This window comes from Heterodontus francisci, chromosome 10 (assembly GCF_036365525.1).
Source record: "Heterodontus francisci isolate sHetFra1 chromosome 10, sHetFra1.hap1, whole genome shotgun sequence".
Classification (NCBI taxonomy): Eukaryota; Metazoa; Chordata; class Chondrichthyes; order Heterodontiformes; family Heterodontidae; genus Heterodontus; species Heterodontus francisci.
In genome coordinates, this window is record NC_090380.1 from 28390401 (window position 1) to 28403475 (window position 13075).

A 13075-nucleotide genomic window follows, 5' to 3' on the forward strand; every position below is an offset into this window, starting at 1 on the left:
CCACTGGTCACAGGCTTCCACTCACAGAAAAAACCCTCGACCATCACCCTCTGCCTCCTGCCACTAAGCCAATTTTGAATCCAATTGTCCTGGATCCCATGGGCTCTTACCTTCTTAACCAATCTCCCATAGGGATTGATCCGTCTCAAAAAGAGAAAAGATTTCAATACAGGTTTTCTTGTGGTTGCGTGTGCTAGAATACGAACATGTCTGTGACAGAAGCCAGGGTGAAGTAATTTGGAATAAATCAAAAGCACTGTCTATGGAAGAGTTGAGAAAAATGGCTCAGCAATGTGGAATCACTGTCCATGCCAAGGCTAGAAAGTCTGAACTCCTAAGACTAGTGGCCAACCATTTTTCCCCTGAATCTGAAGCAGAAGAAACAGGGCTGGAAATGGACTCCGACAGGGTACTGCTAGCAAAGATGCAACTGGAACAGAGGAAACTTGAACTAGAAGCGAAAGGGAAAGAGAGAGACAGTAGAGAGAAAGAACGAACCTTCCAGAAGGAATGCGAGGAGAGCTGAGGCAACTTGAGTTAACTAGGGGATGACAGATAACCCCAGTGAAAACATGGCCAATATGGAGGATCGTAATTCAGGGTTGGGTACAGAATTGTTAAAACTTTCTCAATTGATTCCAAAATTCAATGAGGGAGATGTGGAAGAATTTTTTGTATCTTTTGAAAAACTTGCAAGGCAGTTAAAGTGGCCAACTGAGACTTGGACTCTCCTGCTACAAAGCAAGCTAATAGGAAAAGCCCATGAGGTTTATTCCTTGTAGCCAGATGAGTGAACTGATGAAAAATGCTATAATCAGCTATGAGTTAGCGTCGGAAGCCTATCGCCAAAAGTTTAGAACCCTCAAGAAGCAAGCTGATCAAACTTACTTGGAGTTTGCGAGAAATAAGCAGCTGGCTTTTGATCAGTGGCTGAGGGCTCTTAAAGTGCAGCACAGCTATGAAAATCTCCGAGAGGTAATTTTGCTCGATGAATTTAAAAACTCTCTCCCATTCTCCATAAACACACATGCAAAGGATCAAAATGCTCATAGAGCCCGGCAAGCCGCAGTTCTGACTGATTAGTTTGCTCTCATTTCTAAGTCGGTTCCCCAGGGGAAAACCTTTCCTAGTCACACCCACAAATCCGAAAAGGACAAAGGGTGGGAAGGTGATAGAAGCCCAAACAGTCCTGGGAGGGAAAGAAAAGCAAGAGACACAGGAGCCCTCCTCCAGCCAAAAAGGTGCTGTAAGTAGGAGTAAGACCTGGAGACCTGTGTGCTTCCATTGTAATAAAGCAGGGCATCTAAGAGCTGACTGCTGGAAACTAAAGGGAAAACCTGTAGGGGTTAATCAGGACACACCCACTCAGTGAAGGAGAAAGGAACCTGATGGAAAGCACAGCAGAACAAGCTGTGGCTTTAACTGCAGCAAGAGTGAGACCCAGGATGCCTACTGCTGCAAGTGCAGGAAATTTTTATAGGATTCCTGAAGGTTATCAGGGTTTTGCGTCTGAAGAGTAACCCCATACCACTCGAGTGGGGCAAGCAAGCCCAGAGTAATCCTCAGGGACTCAGAGCCACTTGATCCCTTTTACTGCGAAAATGGGATGCAGGGTGAGCTCGCAAATTGGATACAAAATTGGCTTGGTGATAGGAGGCAGAGGGTGGTAGAGGAGGCAGTGGTAGAGGAGGGTTGTTTTTCAGATTGGAGGCCGGTGACCAGTGGTGTGCTGCACGGATCGGTGCTGGGCCCTCTGTTGTTTGTCATATATATTAATGACTTGGATGTGAATGTAAGGGGCATGATTAGTAAGTTTGCAGAGGACACCAAAATTGGTGGTATAGTGGACAGTGAAGAAGGTTGTCTAAGGTTACAACAGGATATAGATCAACTGGGAAAGTGGGCAAGGGAGTGGCAAATGGAATTTAACGCAGACAAGTGTGAAGTGATGCAGGACATGAATGGCAGGGCCCTGGGAAGTGTTCTTGAGCAGAGAGACCTTGGGGTGCAAGTACATAGTTCCCTGAAAGTGGCAACACAGGTAGACAGGGTGGTGAAGGTGGTGTATGGCATGCTTGCCTTCATCGGCCGCATCTGGAGTACTGTGTGCAGTTCTGGTCACCGCACTACAGGAAAGATGTGATTAAGCTAGAGAGGGTGCAGAAAAGATTCACAAGGATGTTGCCTGGTTTGGAGGGCTTGAGTTATAAAGAGAGATTGGATAGGCTGGGTGTTTTCCCTGAAGCGAAGGAGGCTGAGAGGGGACATGATAGAGGTATATAAAATTATAAGTATAGAGAGGGTAGATAGCCAGAGTCTGTTTCCCATGGTAGGGTGACTAAAACTAGAGGGCATAGATTTAAGGAGAGAGGGAGGAGGTTTAAAGGGGATCAAAGGGGTAAATTTTTCACACAAAGAATAGTGGGTATCTGGAATGAGCTGCCTGAGGTGGTGGTGGAGGGAGGAACTGAAGTGACATTTAAGAGGCATGTGGACAGGTACTTGAATGAGCAAGGCATAGAGGGATATGGTATTAATGCAGGCAGATGGGATTAGTATAGATAGGCATTATGGTCAGCATGGACGGGGTGGGCCGAAGGGCCTGTTTCTATGCTGTACGACTCTTTGACTCTAAGGTCTGAGCTTTCCCCCAAAGAGTGCAGTAAACACCAGAATGGTGATGAATGGTATTGGAGGACAGTGTATGCCTGGACCTTCACACCAGGTGCACTTGGGAGTGTGACCTAGTTTTGGGACTGGTGACCATAGGGATTGTCCCTAGTTTGCCCGTGGACGGGGTTGACCTGCTCCTAGGTAATGATCTGGCGGGGGCGAAGGTGGTAGCTTCCCCAGTAGTGAAAGAGAGACTACAGGAGATCAGAGAGACAGGGCACTGGCAGGAGATGGTCCCCTGCAGTTTCCCTGACTGTGTAGTAAATCAGGCCATGATCATACCAGCTCCCCCAGAGGAGACTGAATTGACACTGCAGGCAGATGACCATGAGGTCTGTCTGTCTGAGACTCTGTTTGGAAAGATGGAAGACCCAGGGAATGAATTAAATGAATCTTCCCTAGCTGAGGCTCAGCGAGCTGACCCAGTATTCAGAGAGTTAGCATAGCCTGCCCAATCTGAAATTGAAACAGAGGGAATCCCTGACTGCTACCATTTAAAGAATGGGGTACTGATAGGGAAGTGGAATTCTCCTCACAAACCTGAGGGCAAGGAGTGGACAGTGGTTCACCAGTTAGTGGTGCCGCAGAGGTACTGGAGAGAAATATTAAGAGTGGCTCATGAGATTACAATGGCTGTACATGTCTGCAGAAGACATCAGTTTGACTGGTCAATACTCCACAAAGATGTGGTGGAATACTGTAGTAGTTGCCACGTGTGCCAGGTTGAGGGGTAACTCCAACCTACACTGAAATCTGCACCCATAAGTCCAGGATCAGTGTTTGGAGGACTCTCCAGCAGAGCGCTGGTGAACTGTAAGGGACCCCTGCCGAGAACAAAAGGGGACAGGCAGGCACAAGGTGGCAAAGGGTTAAAAAGGAAAGGGGAAAAAGGGACAAAGAGGACAGGTTAAAGGAATTTTCGGAGGATTCCCAAATGGAAACCCCTAATGTCCGGTCAGCCAACCCCGAAATGTTTGAAACGTTAGACCTCACATCCTCCTATATTAATGCAGGCACGAGAAGCACCCCAACAGTGTTGCTAACAGCATTTACAGGAACCTGCAGAGACAAAGAAAGTCCTCAAGATGGCAGAGAAATCGTAAGGGTGATGCCTTACCTAGTCAAAGTGCCACAGGTGGGTGCAGTAGAATCTGGACAAATACCTGAGAGCAGGAGTGTCCCAGAGGTCAAAGGGAAGATTAGCAAAGAATCCTCCACAGTCAGGACAAAAAGGGAACCGACCATCCACTAAAGTGACAAGCCTTTGCATGACCCATCAAAGCACTGAAAGAGTTCAGAGTGGATCCACCCACTGCCGACGCCCATGAGCAGAACTCCAACCTAAGGCTAACTAAATCTAATCCTCCCCCCGCAGACCTCAACAGAAACAAAGACACCCTAGGCAGTCATGGAAATGTGCAAACTGAAAAACTTCTCCAAAAATCACATGTTTATTGGGATGGCAAAAAGGCAGTTGAAAGCAGCACTGCTACCAAGAAAAGACAAGCTGTAACAAGTTTTAGGATTTCTGAATGAATGAGAGAGATGCATGTGTGTTTTCCTGTACCTACTCTTCTTTCTACTCCCTTTTAATGAAATGCTCTTCAAAAAAAAAAAAATCGCATTGCGTTCCTCTGGGTGTGGAGGTGTCATGAAGATCCCACCTGACACGAATGAAGCATATTAATTTTTCATATGAACATTAATTTTAAACTGTTATTGGACTGAAGAGATGAATTGTTTTAAGAGATCAGCAGTAGCTGGAAACATTTGCATACTAAGACAATTGCCTAGAGAAACAATAGAACTGCTACCTGATCCAATTAACCCAAATGGATTTTGATCACCAGACATTGAATGTGCAAGAAAGCCAGCATTCCAGGGTGTCTGCTAAGATGGAGAATCCACAAACGCAGGAGTTTGTTTAAAAAATAACCAGTCACATGACTAACCTGCTGGCCCAGGTTTGGTTTTGAACTGCTCACAGAATTGTTTGGGTCAGATTACAACTGAACTTGGAAGAAGAGAGCCTCTCTCCTGCCTAGCTCTCTCTCTCTCACGAATCTCCGGATCCACTGAAGTCATTTAAACCTCAAGAGAGAAAAGACTCCTACATCGAAACAAGTTTGAAAGTGTCCACTGGGCCTCAACACAAAGTCAAGATCTAATCCTCTGACTTATTAAAAATAGTCACAAGAGTAAAGTAAATATGAAAAACTTCCAAACCTCTCATCTCAGTCAGTAGGTTGTGAATGCAAGTCCCACTCCAAAGACTTCAGCATAAAATCTAGTTGACACTTCAGTGCAGTAATGAGGGAGTGCTGCACTGTCAGCAGTCCAATTAAACCAAGGCCCAATCTGGCCCCTCAGATGGACATAGAAGAGCCCATGGCACTATTCAAGGAACAGCAGGGGAGTTTTTCCTGGTGTCTCTGCAAATATTTGTCCTTCAACCAACATCACATCATCAGATTATCCGATTATCAAATTGCTGTCTGTGGGAGTTTGTTGTGCACAAAGTGGCTGACACATTTCCTAAACTACAACAGCAACTACACACTTCCAAAGTACTTCATTTACTTCGAACTGCTTTGGGATGAAAGGTGCTATATAAATGCATCTTTTTTCTGTTAACGATGATTTACACTATTACGCAAGTATTGTTGATACCTGGTGGCATTACGCAACAGAATGCTACGACTTGTTCTTACCCCGCCCCACCTAGAGTGCCTAATCTTAATTAGGCCAAAGCTGGCAAATAACAGCAAATGGAAAGAACACTACTGTAAAAAGGGAAAAGTTCCAACACCATTCAGCATGTCGTGCTCATGTGCAGCCACAATGTCTGCCTCTAGACCAACATTAGTGTTGGCAGTTATTAGCACTATTCCATTTCTTAAGGTACTGCATCTTTTCAGTCACTTTTGGAACAGTAAGAAATTTATAAACAGCAGTTTTTATGACTTTATTTTCATTTGAGCTCAGAATGCCCAGACTAGATACGAACTAAACTATTTCCCAAGACCATTTTTAAAGTATACCAGAGACTTTTTTTTTAATATACAAGTATGCTGTGAGAAGTACTTCTTGACATGCCAGCATCAGGAAACTACAGTTCTTAAAGTTCTAGTCCCCATAATGTCACATGCTGCATTCAGACAAAACCACAATCCTCAGGCTAACCCATTACCAGCAAAAAGGGCTCAAGCAGTCGAAAGTAAAGTGGGCAATTTCCACCATGGCATGGAATGATTCAGCCACTTCACATTTAAATAGATATATTTTATTCAACTGTGCTGGGAGATAAAAGCAAGTGATGAAGTATTGTTTGCAAATCCAGTTAATCCTCAGAGTGACACTGATATGCATCAAACCTTTGTTTAGATTAAAAATGTCACCTTTGAGATCTACTTTGGAGGAGTGTCTAACATACATTTAAATTCTGAGTTATTCATGAGCCAGAAACACTAACCTCCAAAAATACAGCATCAAAATTTGATACAATAACCACCCTAAAATAACGTAACAGGGAGCAAAAGTAAATTAGCCATTCAATCCCATAAACGTCAACTCAAACAGCCACCGAGTTCAATCAGGAACACCCTCAGAACTAACAAAAGGAAAACTTAATCTAAGTTCAAAGCATTTCCGTGCAGTAGAACTATCAGCATTGAAATCAGAAATAACAGGCCCCCTTTACCTAACCAAAAGAAACCATATTCATACAGCAAAGCCTGACATTAAGAATATGTAACAGAAAGTGCTGGAGGCACCCAGGTCACACAAAATCCAATCAAAAAAGTGAGACAATTAATATCTTGGGTATAAACCCTTTTTCAAAATAGAGATATTACAGATGAACTGCATTTAGGAACAAACAGAACAAGGGGAAAGACGAAGAAAATAGACACAGTTTAGAATGACCTGTAAAGTGCTTTGGTGGGGATCAGGAAATGGTTGAAGGACAGAAGTGATATCAATACACAGCAGACAAAAGGAAGCACAAGAAAACTCAAAGTTAAAAGAACAGAGAAGAATATGTAATCAAACATTTTCTGTTCTCTCCACTGATGCAGACTGATTAGCTGAGTGACTTTGGCATTTTCTGTTATTTTGTGGTTCCCAGCATTTGCTTTTTTTTTGCCTTTCATTAAAAATGTTAAGACATCAACACAGCAATGCAAACCTTAAATGGGAATAGAAAAACTACATTTTGCATTGATCAGTTTCACTGAAATTTGCCAAAGGCCAAAGCAAAAAATTTCTGCACAATGGTGAATATCACATGACAGAAATTACAACACGATTCATAGTCCACTACATTGTATTCTAATTGGAGATACAAAATGCAGTAGGCTGTGTGGTACATTTCCGACTACTGTAGTTCTCTGGAATGGTCTTATTCATAAATGTCAGCTGGTATTTCAAAGTTGCCAAAAGCCCAACAATCCAGTCCCCTTTTAACAGGTCAAGAGTCAAAACAGATGTCAAATGTTACTCGAATTATTTGAATCTGAGGGGACTAAAGTTCAAGTGTATGGACCACAACTTATATTTATATAGCACCTTTAACGTAATAAAAACATCCCAAGGCACTTTACAGGAGCACTATAAAACAAAGTACAACACCGAGCCATTAAGAGATATTAAGTTAGATGACCAAAAGCTTGGTCAAAGGTTTAAAGTAGCATCTTAAAGATGCAAAGGAGGAGAGGCAGAGAGGTATAGGGAGGGTATTCCAGAGCTAGCGGCCTAGGCAACTGAATGCGCAGCCACCAATGGTGGAGTGATTAAAATCGGGGGGATGCACAAGAGGCCAGAATTATATCTTGGAGGGTTGTGGGGCTGGAGGAGATTAGAGACAGGGAGGGGCAAGGCCATGGAGGGACATGAAAATAAAGGATGAGAATTTTAAAAATCAATATGTTGCTTGACTGGAAGCCAATGTACATCAGCAAGCTCAGGGATGATAGGGAAGGGGACTTGGTGAGAGAGTTAAGACACAGGCAGCAGAGTTTTGGATGACCTCAAGTTTACAGAGAGTTGAATGCGGGAGACCAGCCAGCAGTGCATTGGAATAGTCAAGTCTAGAGGTAATGAAGGCATGAATGAGGGTTTCAGCGGATGAGCTGAGACGGAGGCGCAGTTGGGCGATATTATGGAGGTGGAAATAGGCGGTCTTAGTGATGGCACGAATACGAGGTCAGAAGCTCATCTCGGGGTCAAATGTGACATCAAGGTTGCGAACAGACTGGCTTAATCTCAGAATATTGTTAGGGAGAGGGATGGAGTCAGTAGCTAGGGAATGGATTTTGGAGCAGGGAGTGAAAATAATGGCTTGAATCTTCCCAATATTTAATTGGAGGACATTTCTGCTTATTCAGTATTGGATGTCTGATAAGCAGTCCGATAATTTAGCGAAGGTGGATGAGCTGAGAGAAGTGGTGAGATACAGCTGAGTGCCGTCAGCATACACGTAAAAACTGTGAATGATGTTGCTGAGGGGCAGCATGTAGATGAGGAACAGAAGGGAGCCAAGGATAGATCCTTGGGGGACACCAAAGGTAATGGTGCAAGAGCAGGAAGAGAATCCATTGCAAGTGATTCTCTGGCTACGAATGGACAGATAAGGATGGAACCAGGTGAGAGCAGTTCCACCCAGCTGTATGACAGTGGAGAGACTTTGGAGGATAGTATGTTCAACCATGTCAAAGGCTGCAGACAGGTCAAGAAGGAGGAGAGAAAGTTTACCTTTTGTCACAGTCACATAGGATGTCATGTGATTTTGATAAGAGCTGCTTCGGTACTGTAGCGGGGCGGAAACCTGATTGGAGGGATTCAAACATGGAGTTCCAGGAAAGATAGGAGTGGATTTGGGAAGTGACACATTCAAGGACTTTGGAGAGGGGAGGTTGGAAATGGGTACGGTAGTTTGCAAGGGCGGTGAGGTCAAGCGTTAGCTTTTTTGAGGAGGGGGTAATGATGGCAGATTTGAAGGAGAGACAGAGATAACAGCCAAAGAGGAAGAACCATTTACAATATAGGCTAACATGGGGACCAGGAGGGGAAGATGAGTTATCAACAGTTCAATAGGAACAGGATCAAGGGAACAGGAGGTGGGTTTCATGGACAAGATGAGCTCAGAGAGGGCATGAGAGGAGATAAGAGAGAAACTAGAGAAAGATGCGAGTTCAGGGCTAGGACAGGGGGAGCATTAAGAAGTTTGAGGCACCTGATTGGCTAGCCTTGATTTAGTGACAAAGTAGTCCATGAGTTCCTTGCACTTCTTATTAGAGGTGAAGGTGGAATGCTGACCAAGATAAGGGTCAGTGAAATGCTGAACAGGACTCAACTGTTGACCTTAGCTCAATGAATGCATAGTTACTTACTCACATTACACAGTGAACCTAAACTGAATGATCTAATGCATGTTATGCGTCATTTTAAGAGCAAGTAAAGAAAATTGCTTGAAGATAACTAGGAGAGTAAGACAATGAAGTGGATATGTGTGCACACAAAACAAACTGAAGCAATACAAGAGCAAAAGCAGAGAAACAATAAATGCTTTCATATTCCATTTGTTCTTTCTCCTGCAACCTCTCGGAAGAGAGACCATTGCAAGCCTCCAGTGATTCCCTGTGGTGGCAAATTTGAAACAGTAAATGTTGGAGATTCAGAAGCAAGAAGCAACGTTACACCTTTGGGTTTCCTTATGGTGTCTCTCAAGCTCCACTTTGAAGTGAGCCTTGGCTGTGTCATGAACAGTATTTTCATTGTGTAGCATCCCTTGTAACAAACAGAAAACTCTCATCAGTTTATTTCAGCCAGTTGTTTTATGACCTGATGCTCCTGGTCTTCAGAAGGCAGCACAGTAGCACTACACTTTATTTTGACTGATAAACAAACTTATGGTAAGAGAGCAAGCAAATCAAGCAGTCATAAACTAAGCTAGCTCCTCCAGTGGAGAAACTGACTGCTGTGATAAACTACAATCACAATAACATGTAGAAATTCCTCCTCTTTCCTATAAATCATAGAAATTATTTCTTTGAAAGCTTTAGGCAGACTTCCTAATTTGAACAGGACAGGCTAATAAATTAATACCTTCAAAAAGTGACAAAGAGCAAGCAGACTTAAAACAACTTCAACTCAAAAATGTCATCAAACATTTCTGAACAAATTCCACAATGTGCTTAGATTTGAATGGCATGGCTTGATTCTGCGCTCTGCCATCAGGCTCAGACAACCAAACCCTGCAACAATTATATCGAGTTAAGTTAGGACATGTTGCGAGTGAAACTTTTGTTTACCCCCTTGATACCATAAATAGACAGAATGAAAGCCAATACCACGCTAAATTTTAAGATTAAATTTTAATACTTGTTTCGTTTGCCCTACTACTTCATAGCACAGCACAACAGAACCATCAGTTAAAAACCCACAATCGATGGCCTCTGTGCATCAACATTCAACTAAAGCAGCAGTGGCCTACTGCAAATTAAGGAACAACCTTTCTCCCTGTTTGACTGACACAGGTGCAAAAGTACAATTAGAGGATAACATTTTTAAAACTTCATTCATTTGTGAGTGTTAACTGACTGTAGGCAAAGTGCCTCATCTCCAATATTGAATCCATATATATAAATGCATAATTTACAAAAATGCAAAATATTAAATTCAGCATACCCCAATATAATAGGGAGGCATGGTCTTCAAGTAATTTTCAAATGCCTGCCGCCATTTCATATTTGGCTTCAGCTTATGCACTTTGAACAAATCATCTGCAAAATAAAAATCAAACAATGAGATATTATGCCAAAGTCAATCAGGAAATCCCATTTTGCAACTTGATCTGGATTCTTAAAAAAAAAATTAAGTTATTCTCTAGTGACGATAAATAGATAGATCCCCAGTTTTCACCCTTTTTTTTAAAAAACATCCTACGCTTCTACCATCAGGAACGTGGCCTGCTTAGATCTTGGTCAGTGCCAGAGCAGGAACTAAAGAGAGAGGAGTAAATTCAGACCTGCACCAGCCCATCAGAACTCTATTGCATCCTCCAAGTTATAAGGTGGGCTGACTCTGAATCCCAAATTCTGAAGTTCTTCAATGATACCTTGAGAGTACATCCAGCAGAAATCCACATTGCAATTAACCTTTGGATTCTGGGTTTAAAATAAAACAAGAGTGGTAGAATGAATATTTCCTCTTTTCTGGCTGTAAAGGGCCATCAAATGAGTTTGGGCAGTCTCTCTCTAGTTCCTACTGTGTCTGGGTACACATCAGAAGCCACTTACATACTGCTGCTAATTTAGATCAGATTCCAGGGAACCGGCGTCCATTACCCATTCTCCGCATTTACACAACTAAATCTGGCTTCCTTTATCGTGGCAGCAGAACCTCATCTCCTGAAAACCAATCTAACCAAGCATAAATATAAAAGTATCACCAAGGATGGCTGCTGTTGCACTTGGGGATGCTCTTCCAACATTTGTTATGAAAGCTTTTCAGTGTGGTAGAACAGAAGGAGCTTTATTCTATAATTGGCCACACTATATCCGACCTGCCAAAGTCCAGGCATGCCTAAAATGTAAAAGTGCTCTATCCTCCATCTTGAACATTCCATCCTTTGTACACAAAAATTAATCAAAATTTAAAGTCACCGGGAAATGTTAAAATCCAATTTGTGGGTCAGTGTAAATTGGTGGCATCACGATGTTAAAATTTACAATCAAAGTTGAGAAACTTGATTTTTTAAACAAAATACATAACCATACCAGAGCTTAAGCATGCACTTGACTATACTTTCTCTTTGTTAAGGCATCAATTGATGAATGTGATTTTTTTAATAGAGAGTCGGGTCACGTGGTATCATTTAACATAACACTACACAACTTCATAAGGAATCCAGTACTCAAAGGCCACTAAAGATATCAATGGAGTAAATATGCTCCATGGAACCACCAAGATGAAGCATTTCTATTTGTTTTGGCTCATGGTATTCTAGAATACTGAATTTGTGTAGTAGTTAGCCAAAGACCATGTAAAAGGCCCCTCTACATTTCAGCCAGGTCTCTGCACAGCAAAGCAAAACTTATTCAAATTCACCAATTATAAAGCTAGTTCTGAATGCCATGTAGACAGGGTTGAAAATGGAAACCTGCCATTCCAGCCTTGCTAGTTCTATCAGGATGCACAGAGTGAGCTAGCTTGTGAATCTGCTGCTATGCTCATATCTTGCGGCAGTGTGCCCATGTCATGGTGTTGTTTCCCACCACAATGTTGAATATATAACATAGCAACATAATTAGACTATTTAGTTATTTTGAGCTTGTTCTGCCATTCAATGAGATCATGACTGACCTGCAATCTAACTCCATATACCTGCCTTTGCCTCATATTTCTTAATATCTCTAGAAAACAAAAATCTATCAACTTAGATTTAAAATTTACAAATGATCTAGCATCAATTGCCAACTGTGGAAGAGGAACTTCATGTGTATGAATGTTCCTAATTTCACTGCTGAAAGGTCTGGCTGTATTTTTTTTTAGACTATGCCCCCTAATTCTAGACTGCCCAACCAGCAAAAATAGTTTCTCTCTATCCATCCTATCAGTTCCCCTTAATATCTTGGAAACTTTAATCAAATTATACCCTAGCCATCTAAATTCCAGGGAATACAACCCTAGTCTGTGTAATCTCTCTTCATAATTTAATCCTTGAAGTGCAGGTTTCATTCTGATAAATCTATGCTGCATTCTTTCCAAGACAAGTAGCATCTTAAGGTGTGGTGTCCAGAACAGCTCCCAGTATTGCAGATGTGGCCTAACCAAGGATTTGTACAGCTGAAGCATGACTTCTATCCCCTTGTATTCTAACCTGCAGATAAAGACCAGCATTCTATTAATTAAAAAACAAAAAATGCTGGAAAGATTCAGTCTGGCAGCATCTGTGGAGTGAGAAGCAGAGTTAACGTTTGAGGTCTGTGACCCTTCATCAGAACTTGCAAAGATTAGAAATATAACAGGTTTTAAGCAAGTGAGCAAGGGTTGTGGGGGGGGGGGGGGGGGGTGGGAGGTGGGGGAGGTGGTGAGAAAGAGAACAAAGGGGAAGGTGCGTGATACGGCAGAGGGCAGGAGAGATTAACAAACATGTCATGGGACAAAGACAAAGGGAGCGCTAATGGTTGTGGTGAAAGAGTGTTAATGACAGAATAACAGACAATTCCATTCAGAAGCATAAGCATGAAAAAACAAGTTTAAGGCAGGCACATGGTTGAAAAATAAAATAAAATGATAAAAAAAAAGGCCAGTCCTGCTCTGAAATTATTGAACTCAATGTTGAGTCCGGAAGGCTGTAGAGTCCCTAATTGGAAAATGAGGTGCTTTTCCTCGAGCTTGC

At 42.3% G+C, this 13075-nt stretch overlaps 1 protein-coding gene across 2 annotated transcripts in view; it reads right to left on the reverse strand.

The window, feature by feature from the left end:
* Positions 1-13075, reverse strand: part of LOC137374367 (integrator complex subunit 6-like) — a 134997-nt gene that overhangs the window by 51439 nt on the left and 70483 nt on the right. For both annotated transcript variants that reach the window (XM_068040336.1, XM_068040335.1), the window contains exon 10: positions 10360-10454. In XM_068040336.1, coding sequence (XP_067896437.1) covers positions 10360-10454 — 95 coding nt within the window. The remainder of the gene's footprint in view (positions 1-10359; positions 10455-13075) is intronic.